At 44.5% G+C, this 19,712-nt stretch overlaps 1 protein-coding gene across 1 annotated transcript; it reads right to left on the bottom strand.

Moving 5' to 3' along the window:
• Positions 1-864: 864 nt before the first annotated feature.
• On the bottom strand, positions 865-17,404 carry POLR3D (RNA polymerase III subunit D). The gene is made up of 8 exons (XM_081891106.1): positions 17,227-17,404; positions 13,567-13,610; positions 12,703-12,854; positions 11,138-11,262; positions 10,051-10,216; positions 8,562-8,824; positions 7,927-8,079; positions 865-2,369 (listed from the first exon to the last, which is right to left on the bottom strand). The coding sequence occupies exons 1-8, from the start codon at positions 17,392-17,394 to the stop codon at positions 2,247-2,249; spliced, it is 1,194 nt and encodes a 397-aa protein (XP_081747232.1). The 5' UTR covers positions 17,395-17,404; the 3' UTR covers positions 865-2,246.
• Between the last annotated feature and the right edge of the window lie 2,308 nt (positions 17,405-19,712).

Here is a 19,712-nt window from a genome sequence, read left to right as displayed (position 1 = left end):
TACACACATCAATGTCAAGAATGGAGGTTAAAACACCGAAACAAATTAAAAGAACCTAATTGGGCATGACAATTTTGTGACAGCAGGACTTCATCACTACCATAATATTGCCAATTTAGTAGTCTCTTTCTCCTTCCAGGGTATTTTTCACTTTGCCATTTGCAGGTCCTACTGCATATCCAAAACTGTCACCACTTCAAATAAAGCTGAGCATCAGGGACATCAGGAATCAGATGGGAGGAGATAAAGCTTCTGGTGAGGTGGAGGAGGCAATTCGGCACTCTCTATTTATGTCTAGAAATAAAGCAAGTCATGGCATATGGATGATGCCCATCCAGGCTGAAGTGCAATGCAAACTGCCTCTTTCCTTCAAGGCACATGAAATGCTCTTGGACCAAAGTAATCAGTTGAAATCAAATTAGCCACTAATAATAATAATAATTTATTATTTATACCCCGCCCATCTGGCTGGGTTTCCCCAGCCACTCTGGGCGGCTTCCAACAGAATATTAAAATACAAAAGTCTATTAAACATTAAAAGCTTCCCTAAACAGGGCTGCCTTCCAATGAAGCAGTGTGGCTTTGAGGGCAGCAGTTAAACAAGCTCAGTTTAATTCATTAATAAAATGTTTCTCAAAGGCATTCTCCTGGTCTCATAGCTGCAAAGAACAGAGGAACAGGTAAAGCGGAGACATACAAACACTTCACAAAATATATACAAGCTTTGAAGAAATAGGGAAAGCTGTGGATTCCAAAGTGCTTGCTTACCTGTGTGTGGCATGAAGTACGTCAGTCTCCCACTATTCAGCTGCAATGGATGATCCCATGTTCTAGTATCAGGATGGAGAAAAACACTCTATCCACTTTTTCCACACGATGCAAAAGCCACTTCCTCATTTTTATTTATAGATACACAGCCACCAGATGGAGCTCAACAATTGTGCCATGGCACCACGGCAATGAGTTTTCCTTAAGAAATCCTATAAGACTGTCCTTATCTAAGAGCAGTGCTTGAGCAGGGGTCCAGCTGAATTAACATTTAGTCTTTTTCCAGCAGATTTTTATAACTTCCACATCTTGAATTTAAAAATAAAAATTTAGAAGATGACAGGTTTTAATTCCTGCTCTATAAAACCATTACAGCAGGAATGGGGGATCTGTGGCCCTTCAGGTGGTGGCAGATTGCAGACCCCATAATCCCTGACCACTAGGCCATGGGAGTGGGAGTCCAAGAGTATCTGGAGGACCAGAGGTACCTCATCCCTGCCCTAAAACCTTGTTGTCCTGCATTTCCCAGACACGATAAACAGCACATGATTTACAGCTTCATCATCCCTGCAGACTAAAAGTATGGTAGAGGGTGAAATCAGGACACTCCAGAGCCCAAATCAAACTCTTAACAGGCAAACTTTCCCCTCAAAAAATATCATTAGGGGTGATTATTCATTTTATCTCGGCACCATCTCCTGTACCGCTCTCCCTCATCAAAGGCTAATTGAATATGTTATATATGCAAGATGCACAGCTGGTGGGACAAAATACACTCAACTCACTATCAGCATCACACGCACCATACATTCATCAAGGACAGCAACACTGCAGGCGATGGGAAACCCAAAACAAGACTGGGCGAGGGACGGTGTGCCCCTTCATGCATTTTCTGGCCTCTCTAAAGAAACCTGTTGCTGCTTTTGGCATACATGAAGTAGCATGATAGGCACGTCAAATCACAAGCCCTGGCAACCAGATACCTTTTTTTAAAATGCACAGACATTTTGTAGCTGTTCAAAAATAAGGGGGAAACTATATGAACAATTTCAGAGAGGACTGGCTTCATCCTGAGAATCCAAAGAACCATTTGGAACGGGAGCACCCTTCCTCTTCATCTGGAGGTAATGGCTGAACAGCCAAATCTCTGCTCAAAAGCCTCTCCCACATGACAAATCCCCTACCAGGACTCTGGTGCCTGGGATTGTGACAGTCTTGTCTGCTATACGTTGCTTGTAAATTAGACCTGTGGAGAAGGGTAGGCCATTGGAGCATCTCCAACGTAACACTTTATGGCTTGAGAGCCCCAAATGCAGCAAGTGGTCACACAGTTCTGCTCCACTGCAATGTCTTGTCTAGGAGGTTCTCCAGATTCGGATCCAGGCTCTTCTGGACAGCCCAGTCACTGCTGCTTCTAAAGGAACCTCGAGGAAGGGCGAGCAGTCCTGTCCACAGGCCTTTGCCACAGCCCATGCTCTCTACCGATGCTTCTGTTCCAGCAGGGATTCAAAATCCGGGGCACAGACCAGCTTGTGCTTCACATGGCCCAGGACGATCATCTCGCCACTCCTGCTGTCTCCAATGCCCACGGACACCAGCTCCTTCCAAGGACAAAAGAAAAAGCTGTTAACCACCAAATCCTCTTTTTTTTAAGAATAATTTTTATTAACCAACCAATCACATCAAATCAAACCAAACCAAATTACATAAATTCCAAATTACAAAGCCGAATTTTAACTTTTTGTTGGGGGTACCCAAATTTCAAGTTCCGAAAGGGGATCCAATCATCTTCTTGCTGCTGCTTTAATGTCCACAAATCTGACCATATGATATTCACAGTACTATCCAGTCCTTTCTTATTGTTTTTCCACATCTCTTCTTGTTATTTTCATATATTTTTCCTTTTTCTTTGTGACCTCTGATAGTCTCCACAAGCAGGTTAAAACAGCAAATCCTCTTTAACCCCATAGCTCACCAAGAACATTTTTCTGCAGATGAGGCGGGGGGAGCAGCTAATTCCTACTGAAACGTCGGCAGCGCTCATTCATTTAATTAAGACTTGCGCAGAACTTCCTGGTAGATCGTGCTCCATTAACATCTTCCATTTCGGATACTAAGATGTCTTTGGCCATCTCTGTTATTCAGAACTAAGGGCAGTAAAGTCAACAACCATTTCGCATGGGGGTTTCGTTCTCGCTCCCACCCCCCACATCAGTAGAGTGCCTATAAATGCGCCCTGCCCCATTCCTCCCTTTTTGTGACATGTTGAGTGACATTTTCAGGTCACTGGTGGGTTCGTCATGTGCCCTCTGAATGTACATTAATCGCTCATTGCCTGTATTCAGCTCCTTCAACACCCTTCTTCATTCAGTGACAGAGATGGCACCGCATACATTTTAGTATCGGAGATGTGATTGTCAGCTTTCTTGTGAATGTGGAAATCCTTCTGCTAACAGAATAGTAACATAGCACAATAATGGAGGTATATATATATATGCCTCTTGTCTTAGTCAGGGGACAGCCCTGCACAATCTAGAACAGGGGTCAGCAAACTTTTTCAGCAGGGGGCTGGTCCACTGTCCCTCAGACCTTGTGGGGGGCCGGACTATATTTTTTGGGGTGGTGGTGAATGAATTTCTATGCCCCACAAATAATCCAGAGATGCATTTTAAATAAAAGGACACATTCTACTCATGTAAAAACATGCTGATTCCTGGACTGTCCACAGGCCAGATTTAGAAGGTAATTGGGCACGTTCTGGCTCCCGGGCCTTAGTTTGCCTACCTATGATCGTAGTCCTATAGGTTCACAGCTGGAAGCACTGTGATATTAGAAAATGCAATGCTGAAAGTTAATAATCTCATCTAATTCCTTAGCCAAGTCTTTTAACTGTTCCCTAGCTATGATAAGGTAAAGGGACCCCTGACCATTAGGTCCAGTCGTGACCGACTCTGGGGTTGCGGCGCTCATCTCGCTTTATTGGCCGAGGGAGCCGGCGTACAGCTTCCGGGTCATGTGGCCAGCATGACTAAGCCGCTTCTGGCGAACCAGAGCAGTGCACGGAAACGTTGTTTACCTTCCCACCGGAGCGGTACCTATTTATCTACTTGCACTTTGACATGCTTTCGAACTGCTAGGTTGGCAGGAGCAGCGGGAGCTCACCCCGTCACAGGGATTCGAACCGCCGACCTTCTGATCAGCAAGTCCTAGGCTCTGTGGTTTAACCCACAGCACCACCCATGTCCCTTTCTAGCTATGATATGGGGAAACAAATTTAGCTTAAAAAAATCCCTTGAAATTCTGAGTGCCCAGACTGAAGCATTAAGAGGGTGCTCTCTACCAACTTTGTGGGTCATCAATTCATGAGGAAGAAGAGTCAAGGTGTTGGTTATTATTTCTAGAAGACTAATGGAGGATTCCCAATGGCAGCTATCTAGGAAAGTCGGCAGCCAGATCCTTTATTGAAGCCTTTGGTGGCTCCGGTACAGAATGAGTTTGAGATGCTCAAACCTGTTCCAATTACCAGTAGAGTGATGCTCCGAGCCACTTCATATGCACTGTTTTATACAGGACCACAACCAGGGGTTGGCATCAGGCAACAGCAGAGGCTGGGCCCACCACTGCTCTGATTCCCCCCTACAGAAGTAGCACAAGTGGCAGACGCATTATTTCCTTTCATCCTCTGTGTTTTGGTGCTGCTGCTGCCTACTGAGTCTCCCATCCCCCTCGATCTGCCAGAGAGGTGGTGGCAGCAGCTTTCAGCTACCACCCTCCTACTCAGACAGAAATAGGACCAGAAGTAGATGCCTGCCCTCTGTCCAGCAGAGAAGAGAAAGTACCGAGACTTCCGGGTTGACGCGATCAGTTAATGGCGGATTCCCTCCGAGCTCCGGAGGGAATCGGCTCCGCTGAAGACGGGTCTTGCCGCGCCGGCGACGCGGGGACCCTCAGAAACCACAGGCGCGGATGCCTGTGGACTTGGTGACTCAGTGGGCACCTTAAGCGCCCTCCCCGACTCACGAAGAGCCTTTTTAAAGGCTGCGGAGATGGTACGGAGAGTGGCGTGGTGCTGGGAGTAGACCGCTACTTCAGCGGAGCGAAGCTGCAAGCCATGGCCGGAGAGCGTCAACTTTCTTCCTGAAATTCGGACTGGAAACAAATAACCCGTGAGTAGAAGGAAATTCGGACTTTAAAATTTATATCTTTAATCTGGAACGATCGGGGGGATGTGCTAAAGGGAAGTCCGCACCCCCCTACATGCAGACAATCTAAAGCAAGGAACGGAGAACTAAGGTCGAAAAAACCGTGCGTTTTCGGTGATTGATAAGAGAAATTCCATGAATTTGACAGAATAAGTTTTTTGTGCTGGAGAGAAGAGAGGAACTTTGGAAATTTTTGTGTTAAACCCCCCCCCCCGGACCCGGGAGCGTCCTGCGTGCGAGTCTAGCGAAAAAGAACAAGGAGTTTGACAGCTGTCAAATGAGCTGTCAAACGGGTGGATAAAGTTAAAAATTGCATTACTTTATATCTCTCTGGACTAAAAGTGTTACATTCAACTAGAAGTGGTTGGAAACAAAGTAACAATAAATAACAAAGTAACGGACTGTTGGAAAAGAACTACTGAGTAACTGGAATCCCCCTAGGGGGGACTAGTGACATTGCAATGGCTGCAGAGGGAAAATTACTGGCAGAAATAGAAAGAGCCTTCTTTCTCGTGGGAATCTTGCAAGAGCAGAGTATGGCTATGAACAAAGAACTTACGACCTTGATTTCCAAAACAAGCAACCCTGCTGATGAAACAAAGGACTTTACTGGGAAAGAATCTGCAGCTGAATCAGAAGAAATATTTTTTGAATTGGTGGAAAAGGAAGAAGGAGGGGAGAAAGTACAGACAGAAAAAATCAAGCAGAAGCCTACGTTGTCTGGAAATGAAGAAGAAGATTTTTGGACTACAAATTTGGGAAAGATGAGAAAGATGAGAAAAGTAAAGAAGGAAGTCACTGGATTTTTTGGAATACTGGAACTTAAAAGAGCAAAGAAAAATGACTGGGACTTCCTCTTCTTTTCTGAGTTTGAGAATGGGGAACTTTGGCAGCAAGTAATTTTAACTATTTTGGGCGCAAGAGACGGCGATGTGGCTGTGACAGATTTCCCTCGAGACCTGAGGACCAACAAAAAAGACTACCAACAAAACCGACAGGGAGAGACTGACAGAGATATGAAGGCCTCGGATGTGAGGAATCCAGGCTAGGAACTGTATGGGTGGACGTTTATTTGGGAAGGGACGAAAACCGGGGTAGGGAGGGAGGGGGAGAGCAGAATTTGGAAAATTTATGACTTTTGTGTTTGGTTATTTTGACTTATACTATAATATAAAATAGGGGAAATTTGTGGAATGAGAATCTAGGTCGATCTTAGAAAAAGGATTTAATGTATATAAGAGAAGGGGATAAGCAAAATTAGGCCTAACAAAAGGAATCAAGTTTAAACATAACAAGAATAGGTTAAAGGGAGGGATAAGAACTTGCTGAACTAATTATGGAAATTGGGATGTATGAGGTGGGGGGTGGGGGGAAGTCAGGGAAAGAGGGTTAAGAAAGTAAGGATATGAAATTATACATGTTTTGTCTTTGTCTTTTTTTTTGTGTGTGTGTGTGTCTTTAAAAAATGTGAAAATCCAATAAAAATTTTATAAAAAAAAAAGAGAGAGAAGAGAAAGTACCACTGTCACTACCGGGGACAACAATATGCTTTGTGGGGGAATTTCTTTTGCCAATCCCCCAAAACCTGGAGCTCTCTCCAATTTTGTACCCGAGGGATGATGCCTAAGTTAAAAACAAATAAATCCATACTTATTTTACAGTGGTGCCCTGCAAGACGAATGCCTCGCAAAACGAAAAACGCGCAAGACGAAAGGGTTTTTCGGTTTTTGCGTCGCTTTGCTAGACAAATTTCCCTATGGGCTTGCTTTGCAAGACGAAACATCTTGCGGGTTCTTGCGAGTTTTTTTCCTTTTTCTTAAAGCTGCTAATAGCCGCTAAGCCGCTAATAGCCGTGCTTCACAAGACGAAAAAACCACAAGACGAAGAGACTCGCGGAACGGATTAATTTCGTCTTGCGAGGCACCACTGTACTTAATTACGAAGGGCTCCCCGTTTTTAAAAGAGATTGACATCACAGAAAAACATGTACAAATACTTTTTCATCCCTCACTTGCATGTAGCTTGACAGGAAACCCAGATTTCATCCAAAAAAGTGATCTTCATAGTGTGCATATTTTGTGTTCTGCCCTGGGAACCTCAGGACAAAATATATGGAAAGAGACATTATACCGCTAAGAAACCCAAACTCCAAACTGACGCTGGACAAGGAGCTGGACCCCATGCTGGGCTCCTGGTGACGGCACCTTTTTGACAAGTGCACTGCACATGTTTTAGGTGCAGCCCCTCAGACACATCACACTCGGGTTCCAGCACAGAGGCTGACCATGGGTGGGGGGAATCCAGCTAAGCTTTACTCTGAGCAGGCCCAATGAAATTAATCTAGTCATATCCAATAATTTCAACAGCTCTTTTCTGAGTATGGTTGATTTTGTATACCACTCCATCTCATGAAGATGCCTGTGTCCCCTTGAGGCTGGGATAGAGAACCTTTTCGGTCCTCATGAGGATTTGCCTCGTGACCCCGATTTGACAGGTGAGTGGGGTTGCCCATCTGTCAATCACCTGATGGCACAATGAAGTCAGATTAAGGGTGTTGTTAAAACTAATTCACATCATCCTTCTCCCTTCTTTCTGATTCAGAAAGGGGTTTTCATCGGAATTCCCTGCTGCAACCAGGTGTTTACAACCAATGCTAGATTTAACTCTACCCTTCAATCCATCAGCTGATTGTCCTGCAGGCTGGAGGTTCCCCTCCCGTCTATCAAAACCTATACTGAGCTGTAAGAATATATGAGCCCAACTGGATCAGACCAGCAAAGGCAAGCCAACGAACATGACAATAGCTCTTCTCTGCTACTGGCCACACTGGCAACTGCTATTCAGAGGCACACTGCCTTTGAACATTTCCATTTCACTTGCTAGCAGGGAATGTGCATTTTGAAAGGTCATCTACTGTTAGGGTGAGTAAAAGAGAGGTTTCCCGAGTAAGCCATACCTGAAGGAAGGAGCAGGGTGTCCCTGTGGTCACGTCAAGAGTCACCCTGCCCAGAACTAGCTGCACCTTCCCTGATTTGCGGATCAGCAGCTTCCCCACCTGCCCTTCAGAGAGGTCACCAAGGGTGCAGATGTTCTCTGCCTCTTTGGCTTCCTGAAAAGGAAGCACAAGTTACAAACATCACCCATCCTTCTGGGAAAACCAATCTTGGAGTATTCAGAAACCACCCTTGTTTTCTCACGAACCAAGAGCTAGTGCCTTCAACTGAATAAGCTGAACCTCAGGAAACCAGTGAAAGTTATGCAAATTAAACAATGTTGACCCATTTCTCATTTTACATACTTTACCTCTGCTGGTTATAGAGTAGGCAACAATGGAAATTCTATGCAATAAGGCCTCTGGCTTCTGATGCATCATGAAGTGTAGCCCATACTGTTTCAAGTACATCTTAGCACCCAGAAAGACTAGAAACTTTTAAATTGAAGAAGTCATGTGCCCTACACTCCACACATGGGGTGACTTTTCTACACTTCCACATCCCTTCCTATGGCCCCTTCTTTGGCAACATAAGCAACGACATCCTATCCAGCCCCCTGCTACTTCTTATTCTAAACAGGAATCAAGTCTTCCCATACCTGGTTCTTCTCCTGCTTTATCACCATCACCTGCCCATCTTCACTTTGCACCTCAGTTTTGATGGGCTTGGTGTCCTGGGTGGGCGGCTGTCCTGGCAGCGTATCTGGTAGCTGTAGAAAGAGCAACTCGTCCTCCTTGCAGAGGCTGAGCCGCTGCAGCAGCTCCGCAACAGACACATCCTGGGGGAAGGGAGGGGGTGCCTTTGCAGGAGCTGGTCTGAGGACCAGTGGGTTCTCTTCTTCATCATGGGGCTCCTCTTTCACTGAAATGAGACATAACAATTCAAATCAGAGCTGCAAGGGATTACACCATTACCTGGTCACTATGTTCCATGGGAGAGGACCTCCTGGTGGTACTGAGGGCTTCTCATATTCAAATGGTGTCTACCAATAGCAGGGCCTTCAGTATTGCAGTCCCTTTAATGGATGATTTATTGACTTCTGAGATGAGGCATGCTCCAACAATCTCTTCTTTCAGACACATGTTTAAGACTTTTATTTATTGTCCAGTGGTTGTCTTCTGGTGTTGTCTTCTACTGCTATTTTAACTGGATTATTTCTGATGCATATTTTATACTTACTTTTGGTGTTCTATGCACTGCTCTGATATTTCTATAATGTGAGTAGTTTATAAAACCATAAAGACAAATTAGAAGTCACTTGGTCCAATTTCCTGCCTCACACCAGGTTATTGAGATTTGAAATGAGAGTCTACAACTTTCACTAGCAACCATCACACTGCATGTATAAGATAAAGTAAAAGCAAACTGCAATCATAATATACTGTGAGCAGAAATCAAGAGCAAGCAAGATTTGCTAGAACAGATGAGAAGAAAGGATATTTGCTTTTGATTAAGTGCATCCTGGGCAAGCTCCTCTACACAGAAGTAAACATAAGGCACACAGCCTAGAGAAATAAGGAAAGTCCTGCTGGCTTCAGCACCCTGTATCCTGTGGTGGACCATCTGATGGGAAAGGGCCACAGTTCAGTGGCAGAGAGTTTGCATGCAGGCCCCCGTTTCAATCCCTGGCACCTGGGAGACAAAAAACACTTCCTAGGTTCTCCTGGGCTATCTTCTTTCTTTCTTTGGCGATCGCTCATAGTCGAGTAAGATTGTCTTCCATAAACACAGTTTTAACACTGAGTCCAATCCTGGATCCACACGTCCTTCCACAGTGGAGACCTAGGTTTCAGAGCGGGAGTTGATCACGAGGGTTTGCCAAGTGCTTCCTTTTGTCCTGACTTCAAGCGTCTTCATAAACTCTACATGCAGGGCAAAACAGCAACAGCCATCCACCACGGTTTGCCCTCCCAGAACCTGGAACTCAAAGACAAGCTCTCCCTTGACAGATGATAATTAAATTAAGCAAATTTGTGACTTTTCAGATTTATGTCTTTGTTGTCCAAGAGGACACCACAAGACTGTAGTAGTGACACCCAGTGGTCTAATCCCCAGAGGGACACAGCAGATCCCTTTGAACCATCTACCTTTCACTGAAGATGTGTCTACTTCCATGTCCTCCTCCCTGGCACTGGAGCTCAAAGGCTTGACATCCTCTTGATCCTCCTCCTTGAAAAGCCAGCCTGAATGGGCCAGAGGAAGCTGAACTGGCTTGTTCCGGATGTCATTTTTCAAGCCTGGGTCATCAAGGAACTGGCACCAAAGGAACAGGAGAGAAAAAAATGAATTAAATACTGAATGTTGAGGGAGCTGTTCTTGGTAGTGGGGTGTATGGGTGTGTAGCCACACACCCATACCTACAGGCAGGCAGGCAGACAGACAGACAGACAAACAAACAAACAAATAAATAAATAAATAGAGAGGAGATATTTATATTAATATGGATGGGGACACATGAAAACATACATACCCACACCCTGTTGTGAATACAACAGTAAACAGGCTTGCTGAGCTTCTGATTTTTCTTAATATTTCATCAACAACTGACACATAATTGTGTAGAGAAATTAGTTTTAGAGAACAAAACATTTATTTAAAAGTGAACCTGTTGCACATACACACTATAAAACAAACAGACCTCACAGCAAAACAGGGCTAAACAATACTGGCACGGGGGTCTCATTATCACAAGCTTCCTAAACAACCCTCCCTAAGAGCCGCTTCCCTCATCTGGTGCTCCAACAAAGCTCTCAAAAAGGGATACACACAAAAAGAAGCCCACTGTGAGTGGAATTAAAAAAATAATAATGAAATGGGGTAAGGAGGTTAGCGGGGAACATAGGGAGCTCCTGGTACCAAGTAGCACAGTATTATCCATGCAGTATTATGCCAGGGTTTCAGGTGGGGATCTGAACCTGGGACTGAGCCTGGGACCTTCAGCATGAAAGGTCTACCACTGAGCTATAGCCCTCCCATGAAGCTGCAGTCCTTTCCCAAAAGGAGAGGTAGGAGAAAGAGTGTGTCAAAGATGATTCCAAGGTTCCCTGCCTCAAAATGGGAAAGACCACAGCATCTATAACTGGGACAAAGATTATGGGCTACATGCCATTTTTTGTCCTTAAAAGATTCAGCATAGACACGGCTGTCCCAAAATGCAGCCACCATTTAACTCACATCATCCTTCTCCAGCATGCGCAGGATCTGCTTGGTTTCCTCATCTGTCTCCCTTTTCTCTTTCTTTATGTTGATGATGTGGGATGGGCCAAAGTCAGACATATCCACAGTCTTATCCCAGGTGCCTGTGCCGAAAGAGAGAATGGCATGGCTGTAAGCAGAACATATCTCAAATGGCAAGTGGTAACTCGGGTATTACAGCGCCTTGAAGCTTGAACTTCCACAATTGAGAGCAATCTGTGTGGTGAAGTCGACTGCGCAAGCCATTCCTTAAAACTGAAGCCCAAGAGGCCCGGTGCGTGCCGCTATGCCTTCAGTTGTACAGGCAGAGAGAAAAGACAAGAACAGAGGGCTAGGACGAAAAAAGATAGAAAGGCATGTTCAGAGCAAGAAACACAGTTCAAGCAGTTTTGCTTACCTTGGCAACCACTTTCCAAAATGAACTCCTCTATACAGCTACTGTATTGAAATACTCAAGAACCCCGAGTTCCCTGCATCTAGACACCCAGGGTGGTGGTGGAGAAAGATGGAACATATACAGTACAGTAAAAAAAACCACTGGGTCTCATGGTGCAGGTTAGGATTAAAGATGAGCTTTAGGTGTGAAGGTTTTGAACTTCATTATTTTTTTTAAGCATTTTGACCTCCCACTCCACTTCAGATGAAAAGGCTAAAACTAAAAACAATAAGGCCCCTGCCTGCAGGCTTACAAACTAAAAAATCCACACAAAGGAAAATGAGATTTTTTGGGGGGGACGGGATCAAATTGAGGAACCAATTCTTAAAGTTAACCAGCAACACTTATGATGAAAAGAAGCCCATCAGGAAAAAAAAAAGACCAAGAGAGTTGGCCTCTCAGCAGGGAAGATTGAGTGGTCCTGCCTCCTGTGCTTCCCTCTGACCAAATGGTTGCTCTCCAGTTGTGGGAGGGAAGGCCTGATGGATCTGGTCTCTCAGTAGAGTAGGCAGAATAGGCCCATTTCCCTTCTCTGTGGCAGCTAGATGGAAATAATTTCTGCCCAAAAGGACAGCTTATATAACCTTTCAAGTTCACCAAGAGAACATCCACCATGGCTGATGTGTGACAAAGACGTGGGCCAATGGTTTTGCTGCATGTCCAGTTCACATGCATTTAAATCAAGCACCCTCTTTGCTGTGTGGTCAGTAGCAATGTGTGCGTGCTCACTGCCAACATGGCTTCAGCTTTTGCTTTATTTTCCACAGCAGCCAGTTTTAAATATTTTATATCACTCTCAAGAGGATATGAAACAACAGAAAGCAGAAACCAAAGGTATCAACTCTTGCTGGTATTTTTGAGCACTGTTCTTAATTTCTATGGAAACAGAGTACTTTGTGACAGTTTACTCATAACATCTTTGTGAGGTAGATAAGAAATATTCCTGTTTTACTGACTGGGATAATTCATACCGAGAGGCAGTGACTTGGCCAAAGCTATCCCTGGGAGTCCAGAGATGAGGAAGGACTTGGAAATAAGTGTCTCAGGTTCAAGCCCAAATGCTAGATGCTGGGCCACAGAGGCGTGTTCACATTAACCTTCCACATACCTTTTTTCTTCATCATTTCTGCTGGACCTTGCTCAAAGATGGAATGAGACTGGATGACCTCTGGCCTCCCTCTGCCTCGTCCATGACCATCTCTCTGCCGGTCTCGATCACGCTCCTTCTTCTCTTTCTTTATGTTAATTTCCTCTTTTGGCCTAAGAAAAAGCAGACCAAACAGAATCACAAGAAAGTAAAAGTAGGCTGCTTCAATATATCCAGAAGACTCCTGCAATTTCTCACCAGTAGCTACAGGAGCGTCTGATGCCTTAATGTGTGAATATGAGCCAAGTCAAATGTGCAGAAACAGCGCACAATATAGCTTTTCATACTGAAGATGGGGGGAAACCCATGGTTGAATCACTTACAAGGTTTTTGCGATTAAACGGTATACAAATTGTTAAATAAATACAAATAAATAAATTCAATGTAACAAATTCCTGCATGTGGAAATATGTCAGAGAGACAGCTACTCTAAGACCATTTTCACATGTGCCAAGCTCTTTAACAGATCCCCCACTTGTAAATATGGCTCACAGGATACACTGCAGATAGAAGCTAGGAAAACTACACATTATGTTAGGGTGGCATCCAATGCACAAGGCTTTACACTTTTGCAATGGAACTTTTACTCCACTCAACCTTCTGCAAGTGCTCTCCCCACATCTGCTCCAGAGGTGTGGAGGAACCCCCAGAACAGGGTGCATCTGAGGTGGGGGGGGGGGGTTCTATTGCACAAGCATAAACCCTTGTGCTGAGGGAGCAAGTTACTTAACCCTACTTGGGTACAATCCTTATTTCCCCCAGATCTGGATTTACAACCTCTATAGTCACACTTCACAGACAACATAGCATGAGAAAGCTACTTACTCTTCTTTGATTTTCCTGCTAATTATGTTGGGAGCAAAGGTTTTCTGTAAAAAGTAAAAGTAAAAAGGTAAGCAAATCATCAGCTCAGGTGTATATGGTACTTCAGTTTGCAAAACACAGTGTGAGAAATTTCTCACAGAAAACAGTGTTGCAAAATCTGGTCTCAAAATATACTTAGGAGTCTCAAAATTGTGTATGTGTGAAGGGGAGACAAGTTTCTAGACTTCAAAGCTGCAAAATTTATATCTCGAAAAAAGGGAAATAATGTGCCTTTTCAAAAGCTCCAACATGCAGAGAGGGTGAAAGTTTTCTGGTCTGCATGGCTACTAGGCCCTTTTCTGGTTTCTGACAATGTTTTCCATTTCCTCCTACCTCGAGTGCCTATTACTGAGATGTTCCTTTTCTCTGTCCAAAAGGAATTTCCAAAATAGGACTTCCGGTCGGCGCCAGTGTTAATGGCGGTCCTTGCTTCGAGCTCCGAAGCAGGACTGCTCCACGAGTTCGGGTCTGACCCGCTACGGCGAGCGGGGGACCCCTAAAATCACAGGTGCAGAAGCCTGTGAACAAGGAGACTCGGTGGGCACCTCTTCTGAAGGCAGGCGGGGGGCAAAAGTCTTTGCTCCCCCCGCCTGCCTTCAAAAGCCGTCCGGGGGCTTTTAAATCGCCCCGGACAGTCCCGGGGCGATTTAAAAGCCCCCGGTTAGGCAGGCAGGGGGGACAAAGACTTTTGCCCCCTGCCCGCCTTCGGAAGAGGTCCTGGACCTCTTCTGAAGGCTGGCGGGGGGCAAAAGTCTTTGCTCCCCCCCCCGCCTGCCTTCAAAAGCCGTCCGGGATAGCGGGAAGCGCTTCCCTGCTATCCCGGACCGCTTTTAAAATGCTGGCGGTGGGGAGCAAAGCCTTTCGCCCCCGCCGGCCTTCCTGGACCTCTTCTGAAGTCCGGAGGGGGGGGGAAGGCTTTGCTCCCCACCGCCAGCATTTAAAAGAGGTCCCCGGAGATTTCCCTATGGGCTTTCGTCTTGCGAAGCAAGCCCATAGGGAAAATCGTCTAGCGAAGCATCGCAAAAACCGAAAAACCCTTTTGTCTTGCGGATTTTTCGTCTTGCGAGGCATTCGTCTTGCGGGGCACCACTGTATTTATCAGGAATATTCTGCTGCAGTGTCTGGGATTTTTCCTGACCAAGGATTTACACCTTAGTTAGAGGTGAATATTGATCATGGTGTTATACCTCAGGAGGTCCTGACATACAGTGTACTGTTGTCCAAGGGCCAAATGGGAGAATTAATCACTATATAGCCATTGACCAGTCACCCTCTTATGTGCTCAGTTCTCTTCATCTGCAAGATGGGAACAGCAGTGAGTGTCTGCAACAGTAGTAAAGCAAGCATGCTGTCCTGCATATCATGGGGACCAGCATTGGTGTTGTGGCTCTCAGAAGAAAGGTTTGAGTACAGCATGAACTATGATAAGACACTCAGGTATCTGCCAGCTTCCTGTGCAGGTGTGCTCATTAAGTCTTACATTATGGAAAGGCACTCCAAATATTTGGCTCCTAGATAATCTTCTTCCCACCTTGCTTGGCACCCTTTCCTTGGTTTATCACAGCCCAACAGGTGTTCCATGTAGGTTTGTCATTTGAACACCACCCTACACAGAAGGACCAAAATATCTAACTAACCTCCCAGAAAAACAGAACCAACAGGAATAGTAAGGTGTGCTGAGAAGCAGTATGGAACTAGTTGGACAGCATTTCAAGCTCAGAAAATACATAGCTGGACTGATGGAATTTGTAGTCCAAACCACAGATTTGGGAATGCTGCTATACAACTTCCTAGGAGGTTTAAAAAGCAACTTGTCTTTCACACTCCAGGACCAATGAGTGGAAAATTTTCTAGTGCTTTATTTTTCTGTGGACATTTTTCCATTTCATAAGTTCATTAGTAACAATAAATTGTATTGCCAATTGCAGTACAATTATTAGGCATGCTTGACAGTTTCAAAGTTTTAGATTTGTTTACTAAATAAAAGTAAAACAAGCATGCTAAATTAGATCACTCTCTTGGGCATCTGAAAATGCAAACTGATTTTTCTTTTCTGATGCAAATTATCCTATGCACATTTCCAGAAAATTTTCTGGAGTGCAATGAGTGCTTGAGGTGAATACAGGAATTACTGCACCAGCCATGACCTGACACTCCTCCTTTTCATTACATTCAAATCAAGAGAGAGAAATGACAAAGTTATTAATCTTAACAAAACATCTTGGTATGCAATAAATCAGTTCCAGTAATCAAACCAAATTCCTTTCATATGGAAGCTATTAGTACAGTACATACAATTCCCTCATAAAACTCTTGCCAAGTAGGTCATTTTAACCATCATAATGACCTTCCAACTTGCCTTTAATGGTTATGTTTTAGTTGGCAATATGTAAATCTCTTTTCCTTTTTTTTTCTTGTCAATACATTCACTATCAATTCCAGATTGAACTGAGCTAGATCTTTCAGATAACCCACAAGTTTTAGAGTTTGCTGGAAGCGCACTTCTGGTTTCAACCCTGAGGTTCTCAAACTTTTCACCTTCAGAGAAAATTCCACATTAAATCATCTCCCACAGAAGCCATGCATGCTGTAGAAGAGTCTGAGGCGTGTTCTAACATGCACAATTGGTTGATAATAGGCCCTGCCTGGCAAACCAGACCTCACACCACTCTTTGCAAAGTAAATGTGCACTTTAGAATACGCTCAATATTCCCTTGCAACTTATGGCAAACTGATCATGGTGGGTAAAATGTTTTTTCAATAAACTATTTTTCCCTGATAAGTTCTCAAGGAACTGCAGGGTTCCTGAAACATGGTTTGAAAACCGCTGCTTTAAATCTGAGTCACATTTTCCAACAGTGATGATGACCTGTTAATATGATTCAACCTCCTATACATAAAAACCACCTGTATAATATTTTGTAAAAACAAAACAAAAAATATTTGTATTTAAAACAACAGTACAGCAAGGATCATGATGTAGTATGTATAACCTCTTCTTATCAAACTACTTCAGTATATTTAAGAACAAAAGTTGTATTGTGTCAGACTGTGCTAATCATCCACTACAGCTGCAAGCCTATACACACTTATCTGGACCTTACTGAACTTAATTGGTCTTACTTCTCAGTAGGCATGTATTGGACTGCATAGGAAACCCAAAAGGCAGTCTGGCATTCTTTGGAATCTGATGGCTCAGAGGAGGTAAACCACATTATTGGGTAAACCACACATTGTTTATTGTTTATTCTGAGTTTCCTGCAACCAGAAAGGTTAAAAATTCCAGTAGGTAGGAATTTCAACATTAAATTACGGACTGATTAAACCTACTGTTGAAATAGGTAGATACACATTACTCCCACTTCCTAGATAAGGAAACAAAACATAGTAAGAATCAATAACTTGCTGAAGGCCAGAAGGGAACACTGTGCCATGAATTAGAATCAAGGGTTCCAACTGCTAGCCCTCTGCCCTAATCCCTTAACAACATGGGAATTTCCATTCCAGATCAGAAAAGAACATTTTTCAGTCTCTCTCTTATACCTGCATCCTAGAAATGTGTGTGTGTGTGTAGAAAAGGGAGTATCTTACAGGGTTTTTCCTTAAACATTAAACACTTACCTTTTTAACTCCACCAAGAGTCAGGTCTCTGGAGCGAATGGAGGGCAGTCGGCCTGGGGTAATTGGGGCAGTGGTTCTTCTCCCTATCAACCCTCGTGCAGCACTAAGCGTAGGCCGGGTGCTGCCACCAGGATTCCCAGTATCGTTACCTGAGGTTCCTTCTGACATCTTGAATGACCTGCCAGAGGAAAGGTCAACAAAAGCTCTTCTTAACTCTTATTTCCAAACCATGACACTTTCCAAACCATGCCATACTGTTGAACAAAAGTTTCATTTCTAAGGGCAACCTGAATTGCAACCTGAGAGAACAAGGGAGAAGCAACAGATTGTTAAATGCAACCAAAGCCCTCAAGAAGAAGCCTTTGGCAAACTACAGAGCTGGTGCAATGGGTAAGAGTGCAAGCTATGAGCTGAAAATCCTATGCCAAATCTAACCTTGGACATGAGTTTTACAGGGGCCTTAAGGAAATCATTGTGTGTCAACCTCAGCCCTTCAATCTAGAATATGAGCATAAAGATAAAATACTTGACAAGCTTTGAGCACTTAAGTTTTCTATGCTCCTGGTTTGGTGCCTTCGCATGCATGGATGAGCAAGTAGCAATGGAAACAGAGTGCTCTTTTTCCTCATTAAGGATCTTCACAATTTCCCTCCGTCTGCCATAATTATGACTGGATGATCAGTGCAAGTTCTGCATTGATGTTATTTGGGAATGCCAAACATCCCCTGACTCCAGGTGGGGTGAGGGGTGATGACGTACAGGTAGAATAGCTTCAAAACAACACCAACACCCCTGAACTGCTACACATCCTATATATTTAGAGCAAGGGTAGGCAACCTAAGGCCCGGGGGCCGGATCCAGCCCAATCACCTTCTAATGGGCGGGGTACAAATAATAAATTATTATTATTATTATTATTATTATTATTATTATTATTATTATTATTATTATTATTATTATAAATCAGGCCTGTTGACGGTCTGGGAATCAGTGTGTTTTTATATGAGTAGAATGTGTGCTTTTATTTAAAATGCATCTCTGGGTTATTTGTGGGGCACAGGAATTCGTTCACACACACACCCAATATAGTCCGGCCCCCCACAAGGTCTGAGGGACAGTGGACCGGCCCCCTGCTGAAAAAGTTTGCTTACCCCTGATTTAGAGCCTTTTGTGACCTGTCTGTTGGTATCTATGAGTCAAGGCCTCAGTAAACATTACTACAATACATACTCCTGGAACTTAAGTTACTTCTCATGTCCATCAAGGGCTAGTATTGCTTTCAGTATGTGGGTGACCCCTGAAAAAATTAGTCTGCATTGATTTTGGGCTGCTTCAGCCTATGGAAAACCAGTTGTGTGCAGCTGCTGCCTTTCATTTCTAACATATACGGTAGCCACCAAAGGTTCTTAAATTAGGGCTACCAGTTGATACAAAGACCACATCCAGAACATGGCAGCAGATGCACAGTGGGGATCTCACAGACTCCATTCAGGCAGTGACATGAGTAAAGCATTCTGATGTAACAACAGCAGCACCACATACATAAAACTATGTGAGACACAGAAACACCGACCCTTGGTGGAGTCAAAAAAACAAAGTTCTGCCATGATTGAGTGCACTGGTCTTCAACTGGTGGGTCAGGACCCACTTCCAGGTTGCAGCAGTGCCACTGTACAAATATACGGAATTCAGAAAGGGATCCCCAAATGCAGCTAAGTTAAAAGGTGAGTCCTGGGTCTGAAAATCTCAGCTAGATGGACCAACAGTCTGATTCAGCAGAAGGCAGCTTCCAATCTTCCCATTCGTCTCTCATCCATCAATGAGATTATCAGGGCTGGACAGCAAAGTTGCCCCCATCTCAGCAGTATCCCCAGATTTCACCCCGACTCCTTTACATTCTACCTCAGGACGCTGCCTTACACAGTCTGTCCAGCATTGCCTGCACCAGGCTTCCTCAACCTCGGCCCTCCAGATGTTTTGGACTACAATTCCCATCATCCCTGACCGCTGGTCCTGCTGGCTAGGGATCATGGGAGTTGTAGGCCAAAAAATATCTGGAGGCCGAGGTTGAGGAAGCCTGGCCTCCCCTGACTGGAAGCAGCTCCCCATGGTCTCACAACAGGCCTCTTTGCCAGGCCAACTCTCCCGGGACATGCCAGGGAGTGAACAGAGGACCTTTGGCATTCAAAGCATCGGGCTGCCATCCCCCTCCACGTGAATGGTTGCCCTTAATTCATGAATTGACCTTGGGTGCACCACAGTGAGGAGCACAGAGTTTGTCTATTTTTTAAATAGTTGCAGGAAGAGTTGCGATCTAAGCCGGTGGCCACCACGGGATCTTGTGGCAGTGAGTTCCGCACTTCAACCATGCCTGCAGCACTTGCTCCTTCCTGAATCTCTTCCTAGCCTGTTCCTGCGACGACCCTTAATCCCCGTGGAGACCCAGCCCGGCGCGGCATGAGGTTGGGGGGGGTGGGCCTCGGGGC

This window comes from Podarcis melisellensis, assembly GCF_964234715.1.
Source record: "Podarcis melisellensis genome assembly, chromosome: 15".
Lineage (NCBI taxonomy): Eukaryota > Metazoa > Chordata > Lepidosauria > Squamata > Lacertidae > Podarcis > Podarcis melisellensis.
Note: the sequence above shows the minus strand (reverse complement) of the source record. Positions and strands in the feature narration are given on the sequence as shown.